General features: G+C 51.0%; 1 protein-coding gene across 8 annotated transcripts; it reads left to right on the forward strand.

The window, feature by feature from the left end:
- Window positions 1-8,340: 8,340 nt before the first annotated feature.
- On the forward strand, window positions 8,341-26,848 carry DVL3 (dishevelled segment polarity protein 3). 8 transcript variants are annotated; one of them, XM_035275235.3, is made up of 16 exons: window positions 8,341-8,785; window positions 16,633-16,702; window positions 17,234-17,355; window positions 17,459-17,568; window positions 17,740-17,875; window positions 18,052-18,145; window positions 18,359-18,428; window positions 19,065-19,204; window positions 19,384-19,460; window positions 19,547-19,614; window positions 19,762-19,911; window positions 20,519-20,650; window positions 20,823-20,990; window positions 23,275-23,490; window positions 23,593-24,003; window positions 24,830-26,848. In XM_035275235.3, exons 1-16 carry the CDS (start codon window positions 8,625-8,627, stop codon window positions 24,859-24,861), a joined length of 2,157 nt encoding a protein of 718 aa, XP_035131126.1. In that variant the 5' UTR covers window positions 8,341-8,624; the 3' UTR covers window positions 24,862-26,848. The 8 variants fall into 8 exon arrangements, with proteins under 8 accessions (XP_035131126.1, XP_035131127.1, XP_078206492.1 ...); XM_035275236.3 differs by having other exon boundaries at window positions 17,743-17,875; XM_035275238.3 differs by lacking the exon at window positions 8,341-8,785 and adding an exon at window positions 9,669-10,172.
- The last annotated feature ends 302 nt before the right edge of the window (window positions 26,849-27,150 follow it).

Here is a 27,150-nt window from a genome sequence, read left to right on the forward strand (position 1 = left end):
AAAGATGCCTGAAGCTCAGAGAGCTAACTGAGAGCCAGGTTTGATCCTGACTCTTGAGCTGGAGCTTGTCACTTTGCTGTATCACTATAACCTCAACCAGAAGAGGCATGCCTTTCTGTCTTGTCTTTTTCAGTTCCTTGTCTTCACATAGTGTCAGTAATTTTGACTGGGTGCTGTGGCTCACGCCTGTAATCCCAGCACTTTGGGAAGCTGAGGCGGGCAGATAGGCTGAGGCTGAGAGTTTGAGACCAGCCTGGCCAACATGGTGAAACCCTGTCTCCAATAAAAATAAAAAAATTAGTCGGGCGTGGTGGTAGAATGCCTGTAATCCCAGCTACTCGAGAGGCTGAGGCAGGAGAATTGCTTGAACCTGGGAGACAGAGGTTGCAGTGCACCAAGATCACGCCACTGCACTCCAGCCTGGGCGACAAGAGCAAAACTCAGAAAAAAAAAAAAAGATATAAACGGAAGACAGGGTGACTAAAGTCTCTTTGGGGGTATGAAGGTATCACTGGAAAAGGAAAAGACAGGTTAGCCAGCGTTTGGCTTAATTTACTTTTCTAAGCTGGGTGCGGTGCCTCAAGCCTGTAATCCCAGCACTTTGGGAGGACGAGGTGGGTGGATCACGAGGTCAAGAGATCGAGACCATCCTGGTCAACATGGTGAAACCCCGTTCCTACTAAAAATACAAAAAATTAGCTGGGCGTGGTGGCACATGCCTGTAATTCCAGCTACTCAGGAGGCTGAGGCAGGAGAATTGCCTGAACCCAGGAGGTGGAGGTTGCAGTGAGCCGAGATCGCGCCATTGCACTCCAGCCTGGGTAATGGAGCAAAACTCCGTCTCAAAAAAAAAATTTACTTTTCTAGTAAATCTCAGTTTCTATCTTGTCCGGTATAGGATCTAGTGTCTAGTATGAAGATTCTGGCATTATGGCATGGAGTTAGTACAGCAGTGAGATATAAGTAACTTACAGGGCATTCCTGATATGTACCGAATGTATAGCAGAAATCAGAAGTAGTCTACAGAGCATTTTTGGAAAGAGATTACTTCCAGCCAGGCACAGTGGCTCACGCCTGTAACCCCAGCACTTTGAGAGGCTGAGGTGTGCGGATCATGAGGTCAGGAGATCAAGACCATCTTGGCTAACACAGTGAAACCCCATGTCTACTAAAACTATAAAAAAAAAATTAGCCAGCTGGGCGCAGTGACTCACGCCTATAATCCCAGCACTTTGGGAGACTGAGGCGGGTGGATTATGAGGTCAAGAGATCGAGACCATCCTGGTCAACAAGGTGAAACCACATCTTTACTAAGAATACAAAAATTAGCTGGGTATGGTGGTGCACGACTGTAATCCCAGCTACTCGGGAGGCTGAGGCAGGAGAATTGCTTGAACCCAGAAGGCAGAGGTTGTGGTGAGCCGAGATCGCGTCATTGTACTCCAGCCTGGGTAACAACAGCGAAACTCTGTCTCAAAAAAAAAAAAAATTAGCCAAACATGGTAGCAGGCACCTGTAACCTCAGCTACTCAGGAGGCTGAGGCAGGAGAATCGCTTTAACTCGGGAGGTGGAGGTTGCAGTGAGCCAAGATTATGACATTGCACTCCAGCCTGGGTGACAAGAGTGAAACTTGTCTCAAAAAAAAAAAAAAAGGCATGTGACCCAATGATAAGGAAAATGGGAGGTGACAATGAATGAGAGATGTCAACATTTTGGAAAAATGAGTGATCAATGACATAACAGCAGAATGAGGTGGGTTCTACCTGCTGAGGAAGTTAGTGACAAGAAGCAAGCCAATGTGCCCTTCTCAACCTAGAAAAGGTTCAGCACCTCGGAGGAGGGTATGGACTGATGCTGAGAACTAGGGGTGGGTGGAAGGAGACTACACAAAGATCTGTGTAAGAAAAAGCCCCACCAAGTCCCAACCTCATCTGATCCAGCCGAGTGATTACCCCTACTTCTCCCCTGCATTAAATGGGAGATTCTGTCTCTGGAGAAATGGTAGAGGAAAAATTAGCAAAGATAGACTTTAGGTTTCCTAAGCCGAAAGGTCACAGTTTTCCAGACAGACTGCCCACCTGTGCCCAGCATAATGAATGAAAAAGCCCATGAAATTTCAGAATATCCAGGAGATATTTACTATATCCAGGAGAACTTAAACTATTAGAGCCTCTGCATTCAGGAGCAGGCATAGTGGGGATAGAGGTGCGGTATTAGACTGAAAATGAAGAATTAAGTGAAAATATATGAGTGGTGAGTCTCAACACCAGCACACACTGACATAACCTCCATTTTAAAAAGAAACAACTGCAGGAAAAAAAATGCCTACTCATACTGACAATTTTGGTTTCTTCAACAACAAAAGAAGTCAGCTTTTCCCCGACATGGTCGCCCTGCAGTGAAGCCTGTTGGTTGATAATAAGTCTTATACATAGACTGAACTTCCAATCTGCTCTTTGGTATCTCACCATTAAATATGGTGAGACAGCCAAGGACCACTAAACACCTGAGTAACCTTCCAGTATGACAGACCAAAACAAACAGAAAATTGAAACAATGACAAAGCAGGCAGCTTTTGAACACTTCATGGAGAAAAAGCTGCAATTAACCATTCCTGAAACTCAGAAGATACTGTGTCTATGAAGTACTTTAAAAAGGAAGAATTGGAGAAGGGTTCTTAAAAATTAAAAATAAGGCCGGGTGCTGTGGCTCACGCCTGTAATCCCAGCACTTCGGAAGGCTGAGGTAGGCCGATCACAAGGTCAGGAGATCAAGACCATCCTGGCCAACATGGTGAAACCCCATCTCTACTAAAAATACAAAACATTAGCCGGGCGTTGTGGCGTGCACCTGTAGTCCCAGCTACTCAGAAGGCTGAGGCAGGAGAATCGCTTGAACCCAGGAGGCGGAGGCTGCAGTGAGCAGTGATTGCACCACTGCACTGCAGCCTAATGACAGTGAGACTGTCTCCAAAAAAAAAAAAAAAAGGAAACAAATTAATTCCTTGTCTTGAGAATTGGAGACTTTGGATTCTAAATAGGAGGGTGATATTTCACTGTATTTCCATTCTTACATACTTCCTGAATCGAATCATGAATATTTTATCTATTAAAAAAAAAAAAAAAAAAAAACAGGAGAAAAGGATAAGAAAATAAAGGATTAATCCATAAGGCCCCAAATCACAAAATCATCTACTGGGTTCCAGAAAGAGAATAGGAAAAATCGGCTGGACATGGTGGCTCATGCCTGTAATCCCAGCCCTTTGGGAGGCCAAGGCAAGTAGATCACTTGATGCCAGGAATTTGAGACCAGCTGGGCAACAGAGCAAGACCCCATCTCTACAAAATATTTAAAATTATCAGCCAAGGGTGGTGGCGTGCACCTGTAGTCCCGGCTACTCGGGAGGCTGAGATGGGAGGATCACTTGAGCCCAGGAGTTCCGGGCTACAGTGAGCTATGATCACACCACTGCACTCCAGCTGGGATCACAGAGCAAGACCCTGCCTCAAAAAAAAAAAAAAAAAAAAAAACTGGGTGCAATGTGACTCATGCCTATAATCCCAGCACTTAAGAAAGCCGAGGTGGGTGGATGACTTGAGCCCAGGAGTTCAAGACCAGCCTGGCCAATGTGGTCAAACCCCATGTCTATTAAAAATACAGTTACGGTGGCTTACACCTGTAATCCCAGCACTCTGGGAGGCTAAGGTGGGTGGATCACCTGAAGTCAGGAGTTCAAGACCAGCCTGGCCATCGTGGTGAAACCCCATCTTTTATTTAAAAAAAAAAGAAAAAAAAATACAAAATTAGCCAGGTGTGGTGGTGCACACCTGTAATTCCAGTTATTTAGGAGGCTGAGACACGAGAATTGCTTGAACCCAGGAGGTGGAGATTGCAGTGAGCAGAGACCATACCACTGCACTCCAGCCTGGTCAACAGAGCAAAACTCAGTCTCAAATCTCAAAAAAAAAAAAAAAGAAAAGAAAAGAAAAATCAGTAATTAAAATGTTCTTTTTTTTTTTTCTTTTTTGAAACAGAGTCTCACTCTGTCACCCAGGCTGGAGTGTAGTGGTGCGGTCTTGGGATTGCAGGAGCAAGCCACTATACCTGGCTAATTTCTGTATTTTCAGCAGAGATGGGGTTTCACCATGATGGCCAGGCTGGTCTCGAACTCCTGACCTCAAGTGATCCAACCTCCTTGGCTTCCCAAAGTGCTTGGATTACAGACGTGAGCTATGCATCCAGCCATTTCTTCCCCTGCCCCAGTAGAAACAAGGTCTTGCTATGTTGCCCAGAGTGGTCCTCAAACACCTGGGCTCAAGTGATCCTCCCACCTCAGCCTCCTAAAGTGTTGGGATTATAGGAATGGGCCTGTTATTAATTCAGTAATTTACTGTTGGCTGGGTGCAGTGGCTCACACCTATAATCCCAGGACTTTGATAGGATCGCTTGAGCCCAGGATTTCAAGGCTGCAGTGAGCCATGATTACTCCGCTATACTCCAACCTGAGCAACAGAGCAAGGTCCTGCTTCAATTAACAAATAAATAAAACAAAGGAGTAAAGTATCCTGGAAACAGATTAAACATGGAGACAGGTATATATGATGTTCGTTGTGGGCTTGCAATATAAAAAAAAGAAATTAACAGATTAAAAAAAAACATAGAGACCGGTAAAGGGAATTTTGAGGATGCAGAGAAGTGCCACGATGAGAGCTGCCCACAGGCTGAGACAGTCAGTGAGTGGTGCAGACCAGAACAAAAGAATGGAAGGCTCAGCCAGACTCAGTGGTTCACGCCTCTAATTCAAGCACTTTGAGAGGCCAAGGCGGGCAATCACCTGAAGTCGGGAGTTCAAAATCAGCCTGGCTAACATGGTGAAACCCTGTCTCTACTAAAAATACAAAATCAGCTGGATGTGGTGGTGGGTGCCTGTAATATTAGCTACTTGGGAGGTTGAGGCAGGAGAATCACTTGAACCCAGGAGGCAGAGGTTGCAGTGAGCCTGGGTGACAGAGTGAGACTCCATCTAAAAAAAAAAAGAATGGAAGGCTCCAGGAAAAATGGAACTGATGGATTATGTAATAGCTTTGACTGAGTGAACAAAGAGTGTATTGAGAAACTATTAGATTACATGAGAAGAATTAATGGTAAGTATAATATATTAAAACATGGAAAAACAAGGCAATGACTAAAGTCAGAGGAAATGAAAAGGCTGTAGAGGAAACAATCATAAAACACACATGACTTAGCATCGAACATCTGCTCAGTCAAAATAAGGTCAATACTAAGTACTGTATTTTCTTAGCCAAAAAGCATGCTTTCACTATTTTTTTTTTTTTTTGCAGTTTTTACAGTTTTATTGAAACACAAAACGTGCACATAAACTGTCTACTCATTTTTTTCACTGTGCAGCCTTGCATTGCAGTTGGTGAATCTGATGGCCAGCTGGGCAGCTCTTTCCATGATGGCTTTCAGGTTCTTGGAGGAAACGTCGTGAGTGATCTCAGCACAGGAAGATTTGTTGCACATCAGCAGCACCTCCAGCTCCTTGACGTTGCGGCCCAGGAACTTCCGGAAGCCACTGGGCCGCATGTGCTGTTTTATCATTGCTCCCATAAACATTGTTGGGCATCAAGATCTGGCCCCTGAACCCTGTTGTCAGCACCTCTGGGTTTCTGCCAGTTCTGCTTAATTTTGAAATATCAGTGAGACTGGTGCCAGATGAACTTCTTTGTTCTCTTTTTGACAATCTTGGGCTTCACAAGGAGGCTGAGGGTGGCCATGATGCCTGTAAAATGGCGATGACACTGCGCAATGAATGCCAGTAGTGCTGCGGAGGAGATGGCTGCCACCTCTGTAGGCAGCACCAAGGAAGAGAGGGGTCTTTCACTATTTTGAGAGGGAAGGGAAAGGTGGAAGAGAGACAGATAATCATCAATCAAATTTGGAAATCAATAAGGAATGTCTAGAATGCATAAATGAAGAAGTATGAGTACTGAGAGTGAGAAGGAAATGGGACAAAGAACTGCTGGATTTTTGTTTTTGCTCACCACTATACCAATGAGGAGGACTGCTGTTTTGTTAAAAAGCTTTTTAAATACGGTCTGACTTTGGAAACATATTCCTTTGATAAAAAATGTAAAGAAGGTGGAGGAAAGTGTATAAAGGGACAATATATAAGGTGTGTGCAGGAGCTACCAAGTGAGTTCATTTGCCTGGAGTCAAAATTTGGCCAGGAGCCCAACATGGTGGTTGATCCCAGGAGTTCTGGGCTGCAGTGTGCTATGCCGATGGGGTGTCTGCACTAAGTTGGGCATCAATATGGTAACCTCACGGGACAGGGACCACCAGGTTACCTAAGGAGGGGTGAACCGGCCCAGGTCAGAAACGGAGCAGGTCAAAATTCCCGTGCTGATCAGTAGTGGGATCGCGCCTGTGAATAGCCACTGCACTCCAGCCTGGGCAATATAGCGAGACCCTGTCTCTAAAATAAAATTAAAAAAAAAATTGCCGGTATATGAGACAAAAGTCTATAAAAGAAAAGTAGGTAGAGGCTAGATTACGGAGGGCCTTGATATGTTAAGGATATTTGGGGGCTTTGGAGAATGTGCAAAGGTTTCTGAGTAGAAGAGATATCTGAAAGCTTCTTATTCTAGTGCTAATTTGGCAACAGTGTACAAAATGGAGTAGAAGGAGCCTATACTTAAGACCGTAGCATGCAAGGTCCTATGTAATCTGGCCAGTCCATGTTTTGAGCCTCATTGAGGACTGTCCCTTTAGTCACGATGGCCTTCTCTTTCCTCAAATGTGACACATTTATTCCTGTGCTGAGCCCGTATATTCCCTGCACCTCTGCCTAGAATGCTTTCACCCAGATCTTCTCATAGCCACTTCATACGCTCTATTTCTAGGTCTGGTCGTCTGGAAAGGGACTTCTCTAACCCCCAGAAACTTCTTTCCCTGGTCACTATCTTTTTTGTTTTGTTGTTGTTTTTTGAGGCAGAGTCTCCTTCTGTCGCCCAGGCTGCAGTGCAGTGGTATGATCTCACTGCAACCTCCACCTCCTGGGTTCAAGCAGTTCTCCTGCCCAGCCTCCTGAGTAGCTGGGATTACAGGCCCCCACCACCACACTCAGCTAATTTTTCTTTCTTTTTTTCTTGCTCTGTTGCCCAGGGTGGAGTGTGGTGGCACAATCTCGGCTCACTGCAACCTCCACCTCCAAGGTTCAAGCAGTTCTCCTGCCTCAGCCTCCTAAGTAGATGGGATTACAGGTGCACGCCACCATGCCTGGCTAATTTTTGCATTTTCAGCAGAGAGAAGATTTCACCATGTTAGTCAGGCTGGTCTTGAACTCCTGACCTTGTGATCCGCCTGCCTCGGCCTCCCAACGTGCTGGGATTACAAGCGTGAGCCACCGCACCTGGCCTAATTTTTGTATTTTTAATAGAGACGGGGTTTCACCATGTTGGCCAGGCTGGTCTCAAACTCCTGACCTCAGGTGATCCACCTGCCTCAGCCTCCCATAGTGCTGGAATTACAGGCATGAGCCACTGTGCCCGACTTCCCCTGATCCCATCACAGCACTCTGTTTTACCTTCTTCATAGCAGTTGCCACTCTGAAGCTATTTACAAGCCTATGCGCTTCCCTCCAGCAGAAGGAAGGTCCTGAGAGCAGCCATGTCTGTCTTGCTACCGCTATATCTCACGCAGTATGCCTTACACATAGTAGGCCCTCGGTGTTTAGTAAATGAATTAAAAGGAGGTCTGAGAGGAACAGGCTATACCTAGTTCGGGTTGGTGACTTACTGTCCGGGGTGCATGCATTAACTTATTCTTCATTTAATAATTTATTGAACCACTGCCTTGCAACTGGACGCTAAGGCTATAGGGAGGAATCGAACTGGATGCTGTCCTGCCCTTGAGGAGATCAGTTTCGTAGACAACGTGACAGCAGTTGTGCTTCTCAAGAAACCCTGAAGGGCCATGTTGCCGTCACTCTCCTCCAGGGATCCAGAGTCAGAGCCACCCTCTTTCCGTAGACCATTTCTGGGGACCAAAGCAATCCCTGCATTCCACTCCTCTCGGACCGCAGAGGAACAACCCATCCCAATCAGGTCCAGAGTCAGGACTTCGCGGTTCCGGGAACGCCGCCCTCCCGGTGAATCTCCCGTTCAGTCTCTAAGGACCCGGGACCGGAGCGGGGCGGCCCGGCCAGGGGGCGGGACATCAGCGGAGCCGGGTGGAAGTCCATCGAGGCCGGCGAGGCCGGCGCCTCCGTGCGGCGGCCGAGGGCGGGGCGCGCCGGGGCGGGGCGAGGCCGCGCCGGGCCGGGGGAGGGGAGCGGGCCGGGACGCAGCCCAGGGCCGGGAGGGCCGCGGCCACCGGAAGAGTAGCGGCCTCCAGCCCAGCCGGGAGAGTGGGGAGCGGAAGCGGCGGCCGCGGCGGCGGCGGGCGGCGCTGGGACCCGGGAGCGGCCGGAGAACAAGGGAGCTGGCGCCGCGGGCCGCCGCCGAGCTGGGTTGAACCGCCGGGCCGCGCCGCGCGCCGCCGCCGCCGCCGCCGTGTGGGCTCTGCCCGGCCGCCTGAGCAAGGCCGCGCGCGGGCCTCCGGGCCCGAGGCCGGAGCCATGGGCGAGACCAAGATCATCTACCACTTGGACGGGCAGGAGACGCCGTACCTCGTGAAGCTGCCCCTGCCCGCCGAGCGCGTCACCTTGGCGGACTTTAAGGGCGTTCTGCAGCGACCCAGCTATAAGTTCTTCTTCAAGTCTATGGACGACGATTTCGGGTGAGAATGGCCCCTGCCCGCCCCCGGGAGCCAGAGGCGGCTCCCCAGGGACGACGCAACCCTTCTCGACTTCCCTCGCTCACCCGCTCCTAGCCCCGCTCTGACTTCAGGGGCGACTCGGCCCATTGGGGCCCCGTGGGTTCCAGCCGCTCTAGGGACTGCCATTCATCCCTGAAGCGGGGACCTGGGCCTCCCTGGTTGAAGGGGACGTCCAGCTCCCCGAGAGCAATCAGAGTTCCTGCCGTGCGGTCCCCTCACCTCCTCAGGGACCAGTGGCTCCCAGCGACAGACACACCCCCCCCTCCACCTGGTTCCGGAGCCCGAGTCTCTGTCCTCCTCCTGCCGAGGGGCCGGCGCCACCTTTTCCGCAGACTGGGGTTGCGTGGCCCTGGTTCTTCGCCCCTTCGTCTTTTCAGCAGCGCAGCTCCCAGCCATATTTGGAGTATGCTGCAGCTGAGTGCTCTGCTGGGACTCTGAGCTGGGGGAGGGGTGACGGGGGTGCTCGGGCGCCGGCCGGGAGCAGGGTCTGCAGATCTCATGTTTATCTTAACTGCCTCTCCTCTCCCTTGTGGGCTGCTGGGGGTGTTGTCACTGGAACAGAGCGCCTGACCCCTGAGGACTGGTCCTCACTGACCCAGGTGCTGATTTTCCTCCAATTCTGGCCTTTTTCCTCCAGATGGTGGCCAAGGGGGAGACGTTGGGAAGGGCCTGGGGCCTGGATGGGAGGGCCAGGAAGAGTTTCTTGGTGTTCTCCATCTTCCCCTCCCTGGTGGGGTCTTCCCTTCCACCCAGCTGCAGAGATCTGGACAGGCAGAGTTGGGAGGCAGTCACTTCCCCTTTAAGAGGGGATGGAATGTTGGAGCCGGAAGGTTCTGAAGCAGCTGGCCTGGAGCAGGGGGGGCCAGCCAGATCCCCTCGAACCCCCCAACTCCCAGGAGACTGGAGGAGGGGAAGGCGCCCACACTAGCCTGCCGCCTCACTAGCTGGGCGCTGGGCCTGGAGTCGTTGGGGAAGGCCCCACCAGGCCTGAAGGCTGCCTTTTCAGCCCTCGCCTGCGGCCTGGACTGCTCTTTGGAGCTGAGGCCCCACAGCCAAGAGGAGACATTCTTCTCCCCAGTGTTCATCGGTCTGGCTTCTCTCCCAAGCCCCTGACCCACCTAGCCCTGGGAAGCAAGCATCTTCTGTCTAATGCCTGTCGTGTGTTGCTGTCACCTTCTGCTCGGCAACTCAGGATTGGATGAGCCCCTGAAATCCTGTGTGTGAGAGTCCTTTGTACAGTGGGCAGTGCTATGCAGATTCTAACTATTCTGGTTTCTGTTGTTGTTCCTGCCCTGGGGTGGGGTGCTCCTGCTGTGGTGACGATTGTCTGCCTTCAGCCCAGAGACAGGTACCTCTGATTGGAAGATTCTGAGGAGGGATGGATCCAGAAGGGGTCTGGGTGAGGGGGTGGGTGCCTTGGCCTGGCAAGAGAATAGAGTTAGAAGGGATCAAGCTACAGCCTCCACGTAAGGAATGGGGGAAGATCAGCCAGAGTCCAGTGCCCTGGGGCCATCCCAGATCCAGATGCCTTGCAGGGCTAGGATAGGCTGTCTCTCCAACCTCCACTTATCTCTAGATCCACCAGGCCTGGCCCCTGCCTCCTAAGCCTGGACAACTCTGGGCTGCTGTCACTCTCCCAAGGCTGCTATTGAGGCAGGCCAAACTGTAGTTATAAGAGGGCCCTCATTACACCAGTCACTGTTAATATTTTTCTTTAAATCCAGTGTCAGTCCACTCATTCTTAATCTTTTTTTTTTTTGAGACGGAGTTTCATTCTTGTTGCCCAGGCTGGAGTGCAGTGGGCATGCACTCCATCTCTACTAAAAATAAAAAATTAGCTCCGCCTCCCGGGTTCAAATGATTCTCCTGCCTCAGCCTCCCTCTCCTGTAGCTGGGACTACAGGCACGTGCCACCATGCCTAGCTGATTTTTATATTTTTAGTAGAGACGGGGTTTTACCATGTTGACCAGGATGGTCTTGATCTCTTGACCTCGTGATCTGTCTGCTTCAGCCTCCCAAAGTGATGGGATTACAGGTGCAAGCCACCACACCCGGCCCACTCATTCTTTTTCTTAGCTTAAACCAAGCAATAATGTGAAACCATAGGTCTGATTTTCTATTTATATTTCTTTCTAAAATACGTTTAACGTAAATATTTAATGATTGAACTAAGCAATGTTAATTTATGTGCCACCTGAAGCCATCTTGCAAACGTCAGTGGTACTTGAACCAAAATATCAGAGTTGGACCATTTTAGCAGGGTTGAAAACAGTGCTAAAAATGAAGTGGAGGCTGGGCTCAGTGGTTCACGCCTGTAATCCCAGCACTTTGGGAGGCTAAGGCAGGTAGATCACGAGGTCAGGAGTTAAAGACCAGCCAGGCCAACATGGTGAAACCCCATCTCTACTAAAAATAAAAAATTAGTCTGGTGTGGTGGCACGTGCCGGTAATCCCAGCTACTCAGGAGGCTGAGGCAGGAGAATCGCTTGAACCTGGGAGGCAGAAGTTGCAGTGAGCCAAGATTGCTCCACTGCACTCCAGCGTGGGCAACAGAGTGAGACTCCTTCTCAAAAATATAATAATAAAGTGGAGGAGATGATTTTGTTTTTATCCTCAGAGGGATAAATGAGCAGGAGACCTGATACGGCTGTCTTGTGGCAGAGGACTAATAGCTGACTAATAGCATGTGGATGTGTGTGTGTGTGTGTGTGTGTGTGTGTGTGTGTGTATCACTTATTTAACACACTCCTTTTATGCTTAGTGTGCCAGGGACTAATCTAAATGTTTTTCAAATCTTCACTCACTTAATCTTCAAAACAGCTCTGTGAAATAGATAGTATAATGGTATCTCTGGTTTACAAATGAAACTATGCCAGGCATGGTGGCTCACATCTGTCATGTCAGCACTTTGGGAGGCTGAGGTGGGAGGATCGCCTGAGGCCAGGAGTTCGAGACCAGTCTTGGCAACATAGCCAGACCCCATCTCTACAAAAAAAATTTTTTAATGAGCCAGGCGTGATGGAATGTGCCTGTAGTCCCAACTTGGGAAGCTGAAACAGGAGGATTACTTGAGCACAGGAGTTTGGGGCTGCAGTGAGCTGTGATGGTGCCACTGTACTCCAGCCTGGGCAATAGAGTTAGACCCTGTTTCAACCAAACAAAAGGAAACTAGAGCGCAGAAAGCTTAAGTAACTTGCCCAACCGAGGTCATACAGCTCATAAGAGGCAGAGTTTGCTTTGACATCAGGAATCTGGGTTCAAATCAAAACCCTTAATCACAAAATTTTAAGTGTCATGATTGTCACCATTTTATTGATGAATCCTCTCCGAGGGAGGTGGTAAGCCTTGGCAAACTGTAGAGGTGATAAGAGCACCATTTCTCCAAGTTCCACAAGACAAGGTTCAGGCGGGGGCCATTGACCCTAGTTGACAGAAGGGAAAGTTGTCAGCAGAGGAAGGCTGCTGTCTCTCCGGTTTCTCTAGTCCTGCCTCAGCCTTTGAGGTTCTTTTGTGAGGCCTGAGGACTCCTCAAGTCCCATCTGGTCTCCAAAAGTATTTCTCAAGCTCAGGGTAAGCTCAGACATCTTTTTAAATTTTTGTTTATTTCATTTTTTTGAGGAGTTTCGCTTTTGTCACCCAGGCTAGAGTGCAGTGGTGCGATCTCGGCTCACAGCAGCCTCTGCCTCCTGGGTTCAAGCAATTCTCCTGCCTCAGCCTCCCAAGTAGCTGGGATTACAGGCACCTACCGCCATGCCCAGCTAATTTTTGTAATTTTAGTAAAGACGGGGTTTCACCATGTTGTTCAGGCTGGTCTTGAACTCCTGACCTCAGGTGATCCACCCGCCTCAGCTTCCCAAAGTGCTGGGATTACTGGCATGAGCCACTGCAGCCGGACTGCCATCTTAAGTTATTTGAAAAATGGAGGAAGGATAAACATCTTTAGCATTGAGGGCATGGTGGATGGTACATGGAAGTAAAGTACCTACTGCTAGTCTGATGTTGAGCTGTGAGAGGGGCAACATGGCGATCAGGTCATTTACGGTGGCTTGCTGCTCCATGTCATACACTGTCCTCCCTATGGGCCTTCCTTTTTTTTTTCTTTTTGAGATGGAGCCTGGCTTTGTCACCCAGGCTAGGGTACAGTGGTACAATCTTGGCTCACTGCAACCTCCGCCTCCTGGGTTCAAGCAGTTCTCCTGCCTCAGCCTCTCGAATAGCTGGAACTACTGGTGTGTGCCACCACACCTGCCTAATTTTTGTATTTTTAGTAGAGATGGGGTTTTGCTATGTTAGCCAGGCTAGTCACAAACTCTAGACCTCAAGTGATCTGCCCGCCTTGGCCTCCCAAAGTGCTGAGATTACAGGCGTGAGCACCGCACGGGCTTATCTTATCTTTATATCCTGACACCTGTGTAACACTCAGCAGATGTCTATCCAGTGAACACCTGCTGCTCCTGCGGGTCCAACCACTTCCTGGATTGCAATATATTTCCGTGAACTATCCACTGGACCACAGTCTCTCATGAGATCTCTACAGTAGCAAGCTACCAAAACCCACTGGGCTCTCAGCCAAAGCATTTTAATAGGATGAACAATGAATGATGAATAGATGTATTTGCTCTGCCCTTAAAAACATGTATGTAGTTAGAAATAGTGTGTGGACCCTGCTAGAAAGTGACAATATAACTAGCTTGTAATGCCTGGATCATGCTTGGCCTTTGAGGATCCAGTTACCAGGATGAGACAGAGGCTTGGAGAAATTGGTAGGCTAGTAACTGGCAGAATTGGAATTTGAGCCCATATTTGTTTGACTCCGTTTGGGGCATGAGTGTGTGTGTGTGTGTGTGTGTGTGTGTGTGTATGTGCTGTGTAACCCCCAGACATTCAGCTCGATGGTGGGAGAGTAAGGCCTGACCGAGGTCCCCCAAAGCTGCTGAAGATCAGCTGATTCTTGTGAGTCAGCAGAGCCTTGGTGACCTATTGATGACCCCCAGAAAGAGAGGAAACGTGTAGTGTGGAGCAGTGTGGGGGGCCTGCTAGGGGAGGGGTGGGTAGGGACTCGGCAGCATTTTCCCACCCATAGGCAGACCCCCTCCAAAGCAGGCTGTGCCATGTGGCCCATGTCTTCCCTTTTCCTCTGAGTCCTGTGGGGCTGCCAGCTTATAGTACCCTGTGGCCACACTGGCTGGTGGGTCTGAGCCTCTTCTCTGTCCCTTCTTTTTAGCCTATCCTTTCTTTTTTTTGAGATGGAGTTTCGCTCGTGTTGCCCAGGCTGGAGTGCAATGGCACCATCTCAGTTTACTGTAACCTCCGCTTCCCGGGTTCAAGCGATTCTCCTGCCTCAGCCTCTCGAGTAGCTGGGATTACAGGCGTGCACCACCATGCCTGGCTAATTTTGTATTTTTAGTAAAGAAGGGGTTTCTCCATGTTGGTCAAACTGGTCTCAAACTCCTGACTTAAGGTGATTCCCCCCACCCCTGCCTTGGCCTTCCAAAGTGCTGGGATTACAGACGTCAGCCATAGCGCCTGGCCTCTAGCCTATCCTTTCTACACTCTCTGCCATGGTAGGCCTGAGTAGGATGATTTGGGCTGCTTTCCAAGGGTCACTGTGATGTTGGGAATGATGGAGGAACCAGAGAGGGATGGGAGTGGGAAGGGCAGGCTCGGTCTGCGAACTTGGCTGTGAGTCCAAAAATGTGAGCATCACAAGGAGCCAAGCACGTTTCCGGCTCTGGGCAGAAGCTGCTCTAAGAACAAAGTGGGCTGAGCACAGCGGCTCACGCTTGTAATCCCAGCACTTTGGGAGGCTGAGGTGGGTGAATTACCCTGAGGTCAGGAGTTTGAGACCTGCCTGGCCAATGTGGTAAAACCCCGTCTCCACTAAAAATACAAAAATTACCCAGGCATGGTGGCAGACTCCTACAATCCCAGCTACTCAGGAGGCTTAGGCAGGAGAATCACTTGAACCCGGGAGGTGAAGGTTGCAGTGAGTTGAGATTGCAGCGCTGTACTCTAGCCTGGGTGACAGAGTGAGACTTCATCTCCAAAAAAAAAAAAAAAAAATCAAGGCAGGACTAGACTTCCCAACTTCCTCCTTGCTATCTTCCCTCTCTGCTCAGAGCTCCCAGTTATGCGTCATCTTACCCCTGGTCACGTCTTCCCATCTCTGTACTCCTGGCATATTTGACAGTCTGAGGGTCCTCAAACTTTTCCACTCCCCTTCCCAGCCCCAAACTGCAGTTACTATCTTAACTTCTTGCTTCACTACATCCCTAGTCCAAACTACAAGTCCCTTGGCCACATTCCACACCCTTCATGCCTCATATCATTGTCCTCCCGAATCCACCCTCCACACAGACCCACATTACCTCTGTTATTATATAGTAAAGAATGTGAAATACAATGGAAAGAGTATGGATTTTGGAGTCAGACAAGCTCTGATATCTACTAGTCCTGTGACCTTGGATAAGTTGCTGTTTCTCAATTTTTTTTCATGAAATGAAGATCATATTATCTGCCCACTGAGGCTGATATGAAGATTATAGGTTCTAACTCTAGGGAGATAAGGTGGTATAATAGGTAAGAATGCAGATGTTAGACTCAGGCTGACCAGGATTCAAATTCCAGCTCTTCACATGCTAGTAGTAGGAGTTTAGGTGAATTATTGAACCTATTGAGCCTAGTTTCCCCATTGTACCTACCTTTCTTTGTCACCCAGACTGGAGTGCAGTGGCACAATCATAGCTCACTGCAGCCTCGAACTCCCAGGCTCAAGCCATCTTCCCATCTCAGCCCTCCAAGTAGCTGGGACCATAGGCACATGCCACCATGCCCGGCTAATTTTTGTATTTGTTTTGTTTTGTAGAGACGGGGCCTCACTATGTTGACCAGGCAAATCTTAAAACTCCTGGCCTCAAGTGATCCTCCTGCCTTGGCCTCCCAAAGTGCTGGGATTACCAGTGTGAGAGAGATCGAGTGTTACTATTAATTATCATAATGGCATGTGGAAAATGTCCAGTAAATGCCTTCTCCCCTTCTCTTTTCTTTCTTTTTTTTTTTTGAGACAGTCTTGCTCTGTCGCCCAGACTGGAGTACAGTGGCGCAATCTCAGCTCACTGTAACCTCCACCTCCTGGGTTCGAGCGATTTGCCTGCCTCAGCCTCCCAAGTAGCTGAGATTACAGGTACCTGCCACCACATCCAGCTAATTTTTGTATTTTTAGTAGAGACTGGGTTTTGTCATGTTGGCCAGGCTGATCTCGAACTCCTGACCTCATGATCCACCCGCTTCAGCCTCCCAAAGTGGGGATTACAGGCGTGAGCCACCACACCCAGCCTCCACTTCTCCTTTCTAATTTTCTTAAATTCGTTGTTCACACCTCCCACAACAATGTTAGGATTTCCACTTAAGAAAGGAAGGACAATTATAATTGTATACTTTTTTTCCAATTAGGGATCAGAGGAAAAGAGAAAATCTAGCGCAGGAGAATCATGATGTTGGGGATGGGTAGTGCACTCTGGAGATTTTAGGGAGTGGCATGGAGGGCAGTGATGTGTCCATTTTAATTTGCAACCACCTGATGACAGAGGATGCCCCAGGAAGGCATCTGGCCCAGGCAAGGCTGGTATCTTCCTGGTGGTGCTAAAGAGCTGTCCCTTGGTCTCCCCCACCTCTGCTTTCATTTGAACAGTCTTGTGCTGGTGGTTTGATTCTCAGTTTAGAATAGAGGAGCCCCTGAGAATTGGGATTTGGGGATCCTTCATTTTCACCCTAATAGGTTCTCTGTGGCATCCCCCTTTCTCTGCAGAGTGGTGAAGGAAGAGATCTCGGATGACAATGCCAAGCTGCCGTGCTTCAATGGCCGGGTGGTGTCCTGGGTAAGGAGCCTCAGCCTTCCATCCACCTGCATCCCTATGCTGGGCTAGACAAGGGAAATGCATCACTGAGACTGTAGTTGGTGGTTTTGAGCTTTAGTATCTGCATCTTGCTTTAGCTTTTTAAATGAACTGTTTCTGACCCCAGATTCTGTAACCTTGATGAATAGTGAGAGAGTGGTGGGAAGGAGGGAGAGCGAGAGACAGAAACACACAGTGGGGACAGTAACATTTCCTGTGCCTTTGACACTTGCCTCAGCTTTCCTCCTGCCAGCTGCTGATCTCTGCTCAGACCACTGAACCTTGTTCTTTGCTCCCCCTCCACTTCACCGTCTTCCAGCTACCCCATCAGTAGCAGGCAGTGGCAGAGGGGCCACTGTTCATCTCAGCCGCCCTTACGCAGCCCTGTCTTTTCTACCTCCGTATTTCCTGCTTCCTTCTTCCTAGGCCTTCCTGCCTTGCCAGAAGCCAACTATCCCCTTCTCTTTGGTGCTCCTGTAGAAACATACTACTGACTCTGTTTCTCCCCTTCAGCTGGTGTCTGCTGAGGGCTCACACCCAGACCCAGCCCCCTTCTGTGCTGACAACCCGTCAGAGCTGCCACCACCTATGGAGCGCACTGGAGGCATCGGGGACTCCCGACCCCCATCCTTCCAGTGAGTGTGACCTGAGGGTGGAGAGGGCCACATCAGCTCAGCCCAGGGCTCGGGGAGGGAGCCCCCAGCCTGCCCCCTCCCCCATCACGTCTCTTCCCTGCAGCCCTCATGCTGGTGGGGGCAGCCAGGAGAACCTGGACAATGACACAGAAACGGACTCCTTGGTGTCTGCCCAGCGAGAGCGTCCACGCCGGAGGGATGGTCCAGAGCATGGTATATCTTCCTGAACACAGACACCCTCCTCATGCTTTCCACCCAGCTAGCCACTGCCTTGCCCTGCTTCCTGTGCTCAGGATGTGCCTGGCCTCAGTGCAGCCCCTGACTTGCCTCATTCCTTCATCCTGCGCTGGCACTGCATAAACGCGACTGCTTCCATCCCTGCAGCAGCCCGGCTCAACGGAACTGCGAAGGGGGAGCGGCGGCGAGAGCCAGGTGGTTACGACAGCTCACCCACCCTCATGAGCAGTGAGCTGGAGACCACCAGCTTCTGTGACTCAGACGAGGATGACTCCACCAGCAGGTGGGGCTTGAGTTTCATGGGTATTGTGGGGCAGGTGACCCCTGAGGAGCCTAAAATCTGAGGATGTGGGGCCCCTCAGAGGCTTGTGGGCTTTGTGTTGGGGACCCAGGCCCTGCAGTGCCTCTCATGGGGCAGGGCTGGGCCAGCCTGGTGGGGAACGACTGTGGGCCCCACAGGTTCAGCAGCTCCACAGAGCAGAGCAGCGCCTCACGCCTGATGAGAAGACACAAGCGGCGGCGGCGGAAGCAGAAGGTTTCCCGGATTGAGCGGGTATGGGGTCTGGAAAGCTAGGGATGGTGCGGGCAGATGGTGAGCCCTTCCTAGGCAGGGCCAAGGTTTGATCTTCCTTATATCCCTTCCCCTTAGTGCAGTGTTTAGAACCTCGGGGTGGGGGCAGTGCCAAGGACTCACCTTGAGGAGGAGCCAGGTGGGAGTGAATTCCTGCCACCCCCACCTGCTGCTAAGGGCCTCTGTCTATTCCAGTCCTCATCCTTCAGCAGCATCACGGACTCCACCATGTCACTCAACATCATCACGGTCACTCTCAACATGGGTGAGTCTGAGGAAACCGCAATCTCAGGCCCCTGCTCTTTGCCAGACACTTGGCAGACTTGAGGTCAGAGTGGCGCAGAGTTTGTTCCCTGCCCTCGAGGAGTTCTCATTCCTAAACATCAGCGGATACATAAACGGATCATTTTAGTACCTCAACATCAGGGCTGTGACAGAGATAAGCACAGAGAGTAGTAGAAGCAGAAAATGGAATCAGGGAAGGCTTCCTGGAGGAAATGACTTCTGAGTGTCCACTCCTTTGCATCTCTCAGCCACTGCATCCTTGCTCTCTGACTTCTGCCTAGGTACTCTTTAAGAGACAGCTGGATATAATAAAAGGAGCCCAACTTTGGGATTTCAATCTGAGTTTGAGTCCTGGCTCTGCCACTTACTGGCTTAAAAAAGTCATCTTCTAAGTTCACTGAACCTCAGTTGCCTGCTCTATAAAATGGGACTGAGTCCCTACCTTACAGCCAGCAAGGATTCCGTGGAAGCATGTTTGAGCATGCACGCTAAGTGCAGTGTCTGGTTCAGGATCAGTAAATGTCAGTTCATTTCCTGTCCCTTTCCATTTCCTAATGGGCTGGGAACGTGGGTAGGAACGTTGCTCCCCCCTAAGATCTTAAATTACTCTCTACAGAAAAATATAACTTCTTGGGCATCTCCATTGTGGGCCAAAGCAACGAGCGTGGAGACGGCGGCATCTACATTGGCTCTATCATGAAGGGCGGGGCCGTGGCTGCTGACGGGCGCATCGAGCCAGGAGATATGCTGTTACAGGTATCAGTGCCCACCCTAGGTAGTGGTGTGGATAGGGAGTAGGGAGGTGTCCTACCATCTGCACCCTCATTCAGAGGCCCCTTCTTGGATGGGGAAAGACTCCCTGACCTACCAAGTTGAGTTCCCCTTTCATCCTCCCGAACACAACTGCCTGTCCCACTCCGGGTCCTCTTTCCCAGGTAAACGAGATCAACTTTGAGAACATGAGTAATGACGACGCAGTCCGGGTACTGCGGGAGATCGTGCACAAACCGGGGTATGGATGGAACGGGGCGCTGGGTAAGGGGCGTGGTCTGGCCTATACACATCATCCTGCCTTCACTAGGACACCCTTGTTTTCAGGCCCATCACCCTGACTGTAGCCAAGTGCTGGGACCCAAGTCCACGTGGTTGCTTCACGTTGCCCAGGAGTAAGTGGATGGGAGACTCAGTCCTGACGCTGGTGCTTACATACATGAGCCCAGTCTCTCTTCTGTCACCCAGAATCCCCACACCTATCCTGTTGGGCCCAGCAGTGGGTGGGGTGGGTGGCCCATGACTCCTCATCCTCCCTGCAGGCGAGCCCATCCGGCCCATTGACCCTGCGGCCTGGGTCTCCCACACTGCAGCCATGACGGGCACCTTCCCTGCATACGGCATGAGCCCCTCCCTGAGCACCATCACCTCCACCAGCTCCTCCATCACCAGTTCTATCCCTGACACAGAGCGTGAGTGTCCAACCCTGTCTCCTGGGCTCAGCAGACAGGGCCAGGTGGGGCAAACTGATGAGGGTCCACGTAGAGACTCTTGCTTGAGCGTCAGAGAGGGCCGGAGAGGGGACTCAGCTCCTGTCAGCGACCCCACGCTGCAACTCCTCCACAGTGGGCACTCTAACCCCCACTCAACAGTGTTTGCTTCTGAACCTGTATGAGCACCCAGGGGACCTCAGTTTCCTCTTACAAAATGGGACTTACAACATAAACTTCACCAGATTCCTGTGGGTTTAATGAGAGGATGTAAATGAAGCACCACTGCAATGTGTGGTACAAAGTAAGCATTCAGTAAATGGCAGCCGTTTCGATTATCATAGCATGTTCATTATACCCTGGGCCAAGCGCCTGCATTTACATTATTTAATTCTTTCTTCAAATAGCCTTGTAAAGTAGATATTAAAATCCCCATTTTTTCATAGAAGAGGAAACTGAGTGTCCAAGAAGTCAGTAATTTTCCCAGCATTGGTCCCAAAACGATTAGGTGTTAGAGCTAGAATGCAAACTCTTATTTCCTCAACTCCAAAGCCCCTTTCTGCCTCACCATTCTGCCTCCCACCCCCAGGCCTAGACGACTTCCACCTGTCCATCCACAGTGACATGGCTGCCATCGTGAAAGCCATGGCCTCCCCTGAATCAGGGTTGGAGGTCCGTGACCGCATGTGGCTCAAGATTACCATCCCTAACGCCTTCATCGGTGAGAGAGTCCCATGGTGGGATGCGGGGAAGGTGGGAGTGATGGGCAGGGCCGGCTGGGGGACCCAGGACTTCCCTTGAGCTGGAACCAGCCCCAGCCTCATAGCTTCTATGAGGCCAGATGGGTCCAAGTCAGATGGGCTCCCCCAATCAACTGGCAGCCTTGCTCCCAGGCTCAGATGTGGTGGACTGGCTGTACCACAATGTGGAAGGCTTCACTGACCGGAGGGAGGCCCGCAAATATGCCAGCAACCTGCTGAAAGCTGGCTTCATCCGCCACACCGTCAACAAGATCACCTTCTCCGAGCAGTGCTACTACATCTTTGGCGACCTCTGCGGCAGTATGTGCCTCCCTCACCTTCTTGTCCTATCTCCTGGCTAGGAGTGGGGAGGTAGCCAGGGAGGTGGCAGCAGACTCTGGGGAACCCAGATTGGAGGACAGCAGAGCCAGGGGCCCAACTCAAGGCCTAGGAGTTCTGTGGCGGAAGAAGAGTCCCGTCTAGCCTGTTCGCCTGCCCACATCTCCCTGTTGGGCCTGGCATTTTCTAAATGCCTGCTCTGCCTGACCATGCTGGTTGTTCCCAAAGCATCATCTTACTCAAGCCTCACAACCTCCCAGAGGCCCAGCTCAGGAGGATACTGACAGAACAGGCCTTTTCCTTCTCACTGGCCAAAGTCTCAGCTAGGGGCGTTACAGGCTCAAAGGGAAGAACTGGAGGCCTAGGTAACCCTGAGGAGCAGTCATTTGCCTCAAGACAACAGCCTGGAGGCTCACGGTGTCATCAGCTCTTCGGGCAAGAGCTGGCACAGACCACTGCTTTCCTCCACCACCACTCCCCATGCTGGCTGCTGGCCTCTTGACAGGTTGATGGCTCGGCTGCAGCATCCACAGACAGCCTCACAGCTCTGTCTCCTGACTGCTTTCCTGGAAGGCTGGGCTGGCTCTCCTTAGGGCTGGGAGAGCCCTAATAGGGCAGGTGGCCTGAAGGGCAATTATTGTTCTCTTGTAGCTCTGGGAACTGGTACAAATAGTGTGTGAGCAGAGGGTGTCCCAGGAAGGTACTGAGTCCTGGTGACTGTCACCTTATACTCTCTTCAAGGTACTTCCAACATTGGGAGCAGCCTTGCCCTTAAGGAATGGAAATTTCCCTGGGGGCGCCAGAGTCATGAGATGAGGAATATTAGTGGGTGAGACAGTGCTGTGAAGAGCCAGGCCTGGCCGGGAACGGGTTGGAGAGCACTGGGGGAGTCACCCAAGTTGTTTTTTCTTTCTGGCCCCTTCCCACCCTACTCACCCTCCCAGCAGCACCGGGGAAAGTGCAATCAGGGCCTAGTACCTTCTATATAGGGAATCTCTGGAGGGCCCTGCACTCATTCTAGGCTTTTAGTGGGTATTTAGTTCTACGTGAGGGAGTAGGTAAAACATTACCTACATTTCCCAAACTGGCTGGGCGAGGTGGCTAACGCATGCCTGTAATCCTGGCACTTTGGGAGGCCGAGGTGGGTGGATCACCTGAGGTTGGGAGTATAAGACCAGCCTGACTAATAGGGAGAAAACCTATCTCTACTAAAAATACAAAACTAGCTGGGTGTGGTCATACATGCCTATAATCCCAGCTACTCGGGAGGTTGAGGCAGGAGAATCTCTTGAACCCGGGGAAACAGAAGTAACAGTGAGCTGAGATCACGCCATTGCACTCCAGCCTGGGCCACAAGAGCGAAACTCCATCTCAAAAAAAATTTAAGGAGAAAGTAAGCTACTCTTAGCTCTGTTCTGATTACAGTTCAGGCTGGCCTCGGGGAGTCATTGAACCTCTCTGGACTTAACTGTCCTTATGGGGGAAAAACATGATGAATGACTTCTTCATAGGGCTGTGCTGACATCTGCAGAAGAGAATGTTCTCTCTTGTGCTTCATGAACTTCAAGTGTGATGTACTTGGTGGCTGTCTGGTATTTCAGCCTTCCAAATTCCCCAACTTGCACCGGCTGAGTGAACAGAAGAGAAAATGGCCACCTAAGAGTTTTGCAGGCCAGGCACCGTGACTCACACCTGTAATCCCAGCACTTTGGGAGGCTGAGGCAGGTGGGTCACTTGAGACCAGCCTGGCCAACATGGGGAAACCTCGTCTCTACTAAAAATACAAAAAATAAAAATAAAAATTAGCTGGGCATGGTGGTGCATGCCTGTCAGGAGGCTGAGGCAGGAGAATTGTTTGAACTGGGAGAAGGAGGTTGTAGTGAGCCAAAACTGTGCCACTGCACTCCAGCCTCGGGGACAGAGCGAGACGGCATCTCAAAATAAAAAAGAGTTTTGCTGCTTCTATCCCACCGAGGCCAGCAGAGAAAGTACAAAAGCTTCGCAAGGGCCTTCCAGAGATTGGGAGGTACAGCTTTAGCTGAGAATCTAGAATAATGACTCAGGGCCTTCCTGAGGAGGGTCACCCCGGGGGCTGGCTCTGGTGGTGGCAAAGCAGGTCTGCAGAAATGGGGAGCCCTCTGGTCTGTGCTCTCTGGTCTCATTCTAGCCAGAAACTACCCCGGTCTCTGTCATCCAGAACCCACCTGACCTAGGCTAGGGACCTCTCTCTGGAAAGACCTAGCTCCATGTGGCCTTCCCTCCACAGACATGGCCAACCTGTCTCTCCACGATCACGATGGCTCCAGTGGCGCCTCTGACCAGGATACGCTGGCCCCTTTGCCGCACCCGGGGGCCGCCCCTTGGCCCATGGCTTTCCCGTACCAGTACCCGCCACCCCCGCACCCCTACAACCCGCACCCGGGCTTCCCAGAGCTGGGCTACAGCTACGGCGGGGGCAGCGCCAGCAGTCAGCACAGCGAAGGTAAGGTAATGGGGCCGGGTGGAAGGCCACAGGTGGACCCCGGGCTTCACCGGCCGCCTAGCTGCCACACTGCCACATGCCGGCCCTGTTTGCCTCCTACAGGCAGTCGGAGCAGTGGCTCCAACCGCAGTGGCAGTGATCGGAGGAAAGAGAAGGACCCAAAGGCCGGGGACTCAAAGTCGGGGGGCAGCGGCAGCGAATCGGACCACACGACACGCAGCAGCCTGCGGGGCCCGCGGGAGCGAGCGCCTAGCGAGCGCTCAGGCCCAGCGGCCAGTGAACACAGCCACCGCAGCCACCATTCTCTGGCCAGCAGCCTTCGCAGCCACCACACACACCCGAGCTATGGTCCTCCCGGCGTGCCCCCTCTCTACGGCCCCCCCATGCTGATGATGCCCCCACCGCCCACGGCCATGGGGCCCCCAGGAGCCCCTCCAGGCCGCGACCTGGCCTCAGTGCCCCCGGAACTGACCGCCAGCCGACAGTCCTTCCGCATGGCCATGGGAAACCCCAGTGAGTTCTTTGTGGATGTGATGTGAGCAGGGCCCCGCCCCACCTCCATTCCGCTACCACCCTAGCCGGCTGCGTTCCTCTCCATCCGTCCGTCTTTTTTACTTTGTTTGGTACCTGAAAGGGAAATAAACGGAACTTAATCCAGGTGCGCTAACTGCTCGCAGGGTGCTGCAAGGGTGGAATGCACCTACCGATTGGCTCTGCAGCCCCCTAACCTGCCTCTGGCCCCAGTTCGTTTCCTTTGCCCACTAACTGCTGCACAGGAATTCCCAGAATCCTTTGTGTCCCCGGGACCAGACTTGGTGCTGCCCCTTCCTCCCCTCTGCAAACCCCCTTTTGGGAGTTGTCTCCGGCAGTGTCCTTGACGGGATGCTTACTCCCTCATTCTCTCATTTCCCCTTCAGCTCCCTTTCACCATTCACTCAGCTACATCATCCTTATATTAACTCCACCCCATCAGGCATGTGTGCAGACCTCTTGACTACCCCACATTAATGACACCAAAATACATTTGCTTCACCTGCCCCTACTAACCAACCCCTGCCTGCTGCCTCAGTCTTGCAACCTAAAGCTGTAGTCGCCTCCGGTAGCCATCGTGCTGTCCCTGCCTGTGCCAAGATCAGAGGTCCCGAGGGCCCCCTCAGTTGCCTGAGCAGCTACTGGCTTCCAGAGAGCATCTCTGCTCTACCCCTGCCCCTGCCTGCCCTGTGTGCTGGTTTCTTTGGACCCCTAACCCTACTAACCAGCAGGCTCATCTCACCTCCAGGCCTGAAACATTTCTTTTCTTTCTTTTTTCCTCCCCTTATTTTCCCTGGGCCTGGAGCAGCCAAGAATTTCGGGCTGTTTGACTTTCTGTGAGCCCCCAGCGAGGGGAGGCCCAGCCTCCGAGGAGACCAGGAACCCTGCTTCGGCAGCGCCTCAGGGCTTCCCAAGGATGTCCAGCCCCCACACCCACACGTTAACATACTGAGTCACTAAGCTTCTGGGGAGGGCCCAGCTTCACCAGTGCATGGAGACTCTTCTCCTTTCCAGAGAGAATCAGGCCACACAACACATGGCAGGCTGCAGGGGGCCTCTCTAGCTCTCTTTATCTTTCTCACTCTTGCATGCATACATGCCCAGAGACACGCACAGGTGCCTATGCAAGTTCAGTTAAGCCTCGGGGCTGGCCCCTGCCCAAAGGGCTGGACCCTCTCTCCTAATCCTCTCCTAGGTTGTGGGGCTGGTCCCCTGACATCCTTCTTCCCTTGCTGGTAGCTCTCAAAACTCCCACACATCCCTAGCATTTTCGCACCTGGATAAAGCCCGTAAACTGGGTCAAGCTGGACTCAGCAGAGGACTTGCCCCACAACTGACAGGCCATTCCCACCCCACACACAACCTTACCCGTTTTCACATTCATCATGGCACCCCAGTGCAAGGACACAGGAGCCCACAGGCCAGTTGAGGCTGGGCAAGGACACTTCCAGGACTTCCAGACCGAGTGCCAGGTTTTATTTTTCACCTTATTCTCCACTTTAAACAAATCATGGTTTTCTCTTTAAGCCTCTGCTATAAATTCTGGCTCCCCTGGGCTTCCATATTTTTGGGTCTGGGGTGTCAAAAGTGAGATGAGGTCCTTAGCTGTAGGTTTTGAGGTAAACCAAGGTAGGGACATTTTGGCATTCATTCAATTAACAATACTTGTCCAGGTGTGGTGGCTCACGTCTATAATCCCAGCACTCTGGGAGGCTGAGGCAGGCAGATCGCTTGAGGTCAGGAGTTCAAGATCAGCCTGGGCAACATAGTGAAACCCCATCTCTACTAAAATTACAAAAATTGGATGGGTGTTTTGGTGCCTGACTAATCTCAGCTACTCAGGAGGCTGAGGCATGAGAATCGCTTGAACCCAGGAAGTGGAAGTTGCAGTGAGCTGAGATCGCACCACTGCATCTACCCTGGGTGACAGAGTGCGATTCTGCCTCAAAAGCAAACAAACAAAAACAATACTTCTTGGGGTTTTGGTGAGCAGAGGGCTTTGCTGGAAGTGTGACTCAGTCTTGCCTGCCTTCTGGGAACTCTAGATTTTCCTCAACTCCAGTCCATGGCTTCCAGCCACCACAGCAGGGCTGTTTCATGTACTTCTCGCTCTCACTCTGTCTTGTCCAACCCTCTTGAGAATTTCTCCACAATTGCTCGTGCCTGTCAGTATCAGTGCTTCCATCTTTCTGTCTTGGATTCACTTCTCTTTCCTTTCTATTTACTCCCAAAATGGAGTCATTCATCCTGATATCCTCAATTGCTGCTGATATGCTGGTGATTCCCAAATATATAGCTCCAACCCCAACTTCCCCCAGACTTCAGATCTGTATTAGTGTTACCTACTGGACATCTCTGGGCATTTCCATATGGACTCACGTGCCCAACCAAGTATGTTTCTCCTGAATTCCTGTCCTGGTTACCTTCATCACAATCTACATAGGCTCACCAGCTAGAAACATTTATGAGCTTACATTCCTTCTTCCCATATCTTACTCATCAGCACATCATATCCATTTCACTCCAACAATCTTTCTTGAATTTTCCCTCCCTCTCCTCTCTGTCTCTACTTTAATTCACTGGAGCATGGGATTTGGAGTCAGGTTGTTTTGGGTTTGAATTCCAGCTCTACTATTTTTGGTTGTGTGATAGGAGAGTTATTTAACCTCTCTGAGCCTCAGTTCCCTCGTATGTAAAATGATGATAATAATACCTACCTCACAGGGTTGTTGTGAGGATTTAAATTAGATATTGTACGAAAAGTGCCTAGCACAGTGCCTGGCACACAGTAGAGTAGGTGCTCAATAAATGGTAGCTATTATTATTATTATTTTATCATTATTATTTACTCTGGTAGCAGTTTAGGGTATTTTTGGAAGATAAAGCTTTTTGCAGAGGTAGGAGTCTTGAAGCCTTGAGTGCTGGTTCAAAAATTAGAAATGCCAATATTCAGTCATTTAATGACTTCAGGCTGTGACTACGATTTGGAGGAGGTCAGATCTTCATCCAGCCACATCGTGGCATCTGGCTGGAGGCTGTGAAGGACTGTAACATTTGCAACCAGATCTGCCCTTTCTTGCCCTTCCTTCTTCCCATGACAGGTGCAGTCCTGCCCAAGGAAGGCAGCAG

Source organism: Callithrix jacchus, chromosome 15 (assembly GCF_049354715.1).
Source record: "Callithrix jacchus isolate 240 chromosome 15, calJac240_pri, whole genome shotgun sequence".
Taxonomy (NCBI): domain Eukaryota; kingdom Metazoa; phylum Chordata; class Mammalia; order Primates; family Cebidae; genus Callithrix; species Callithrix jacchus.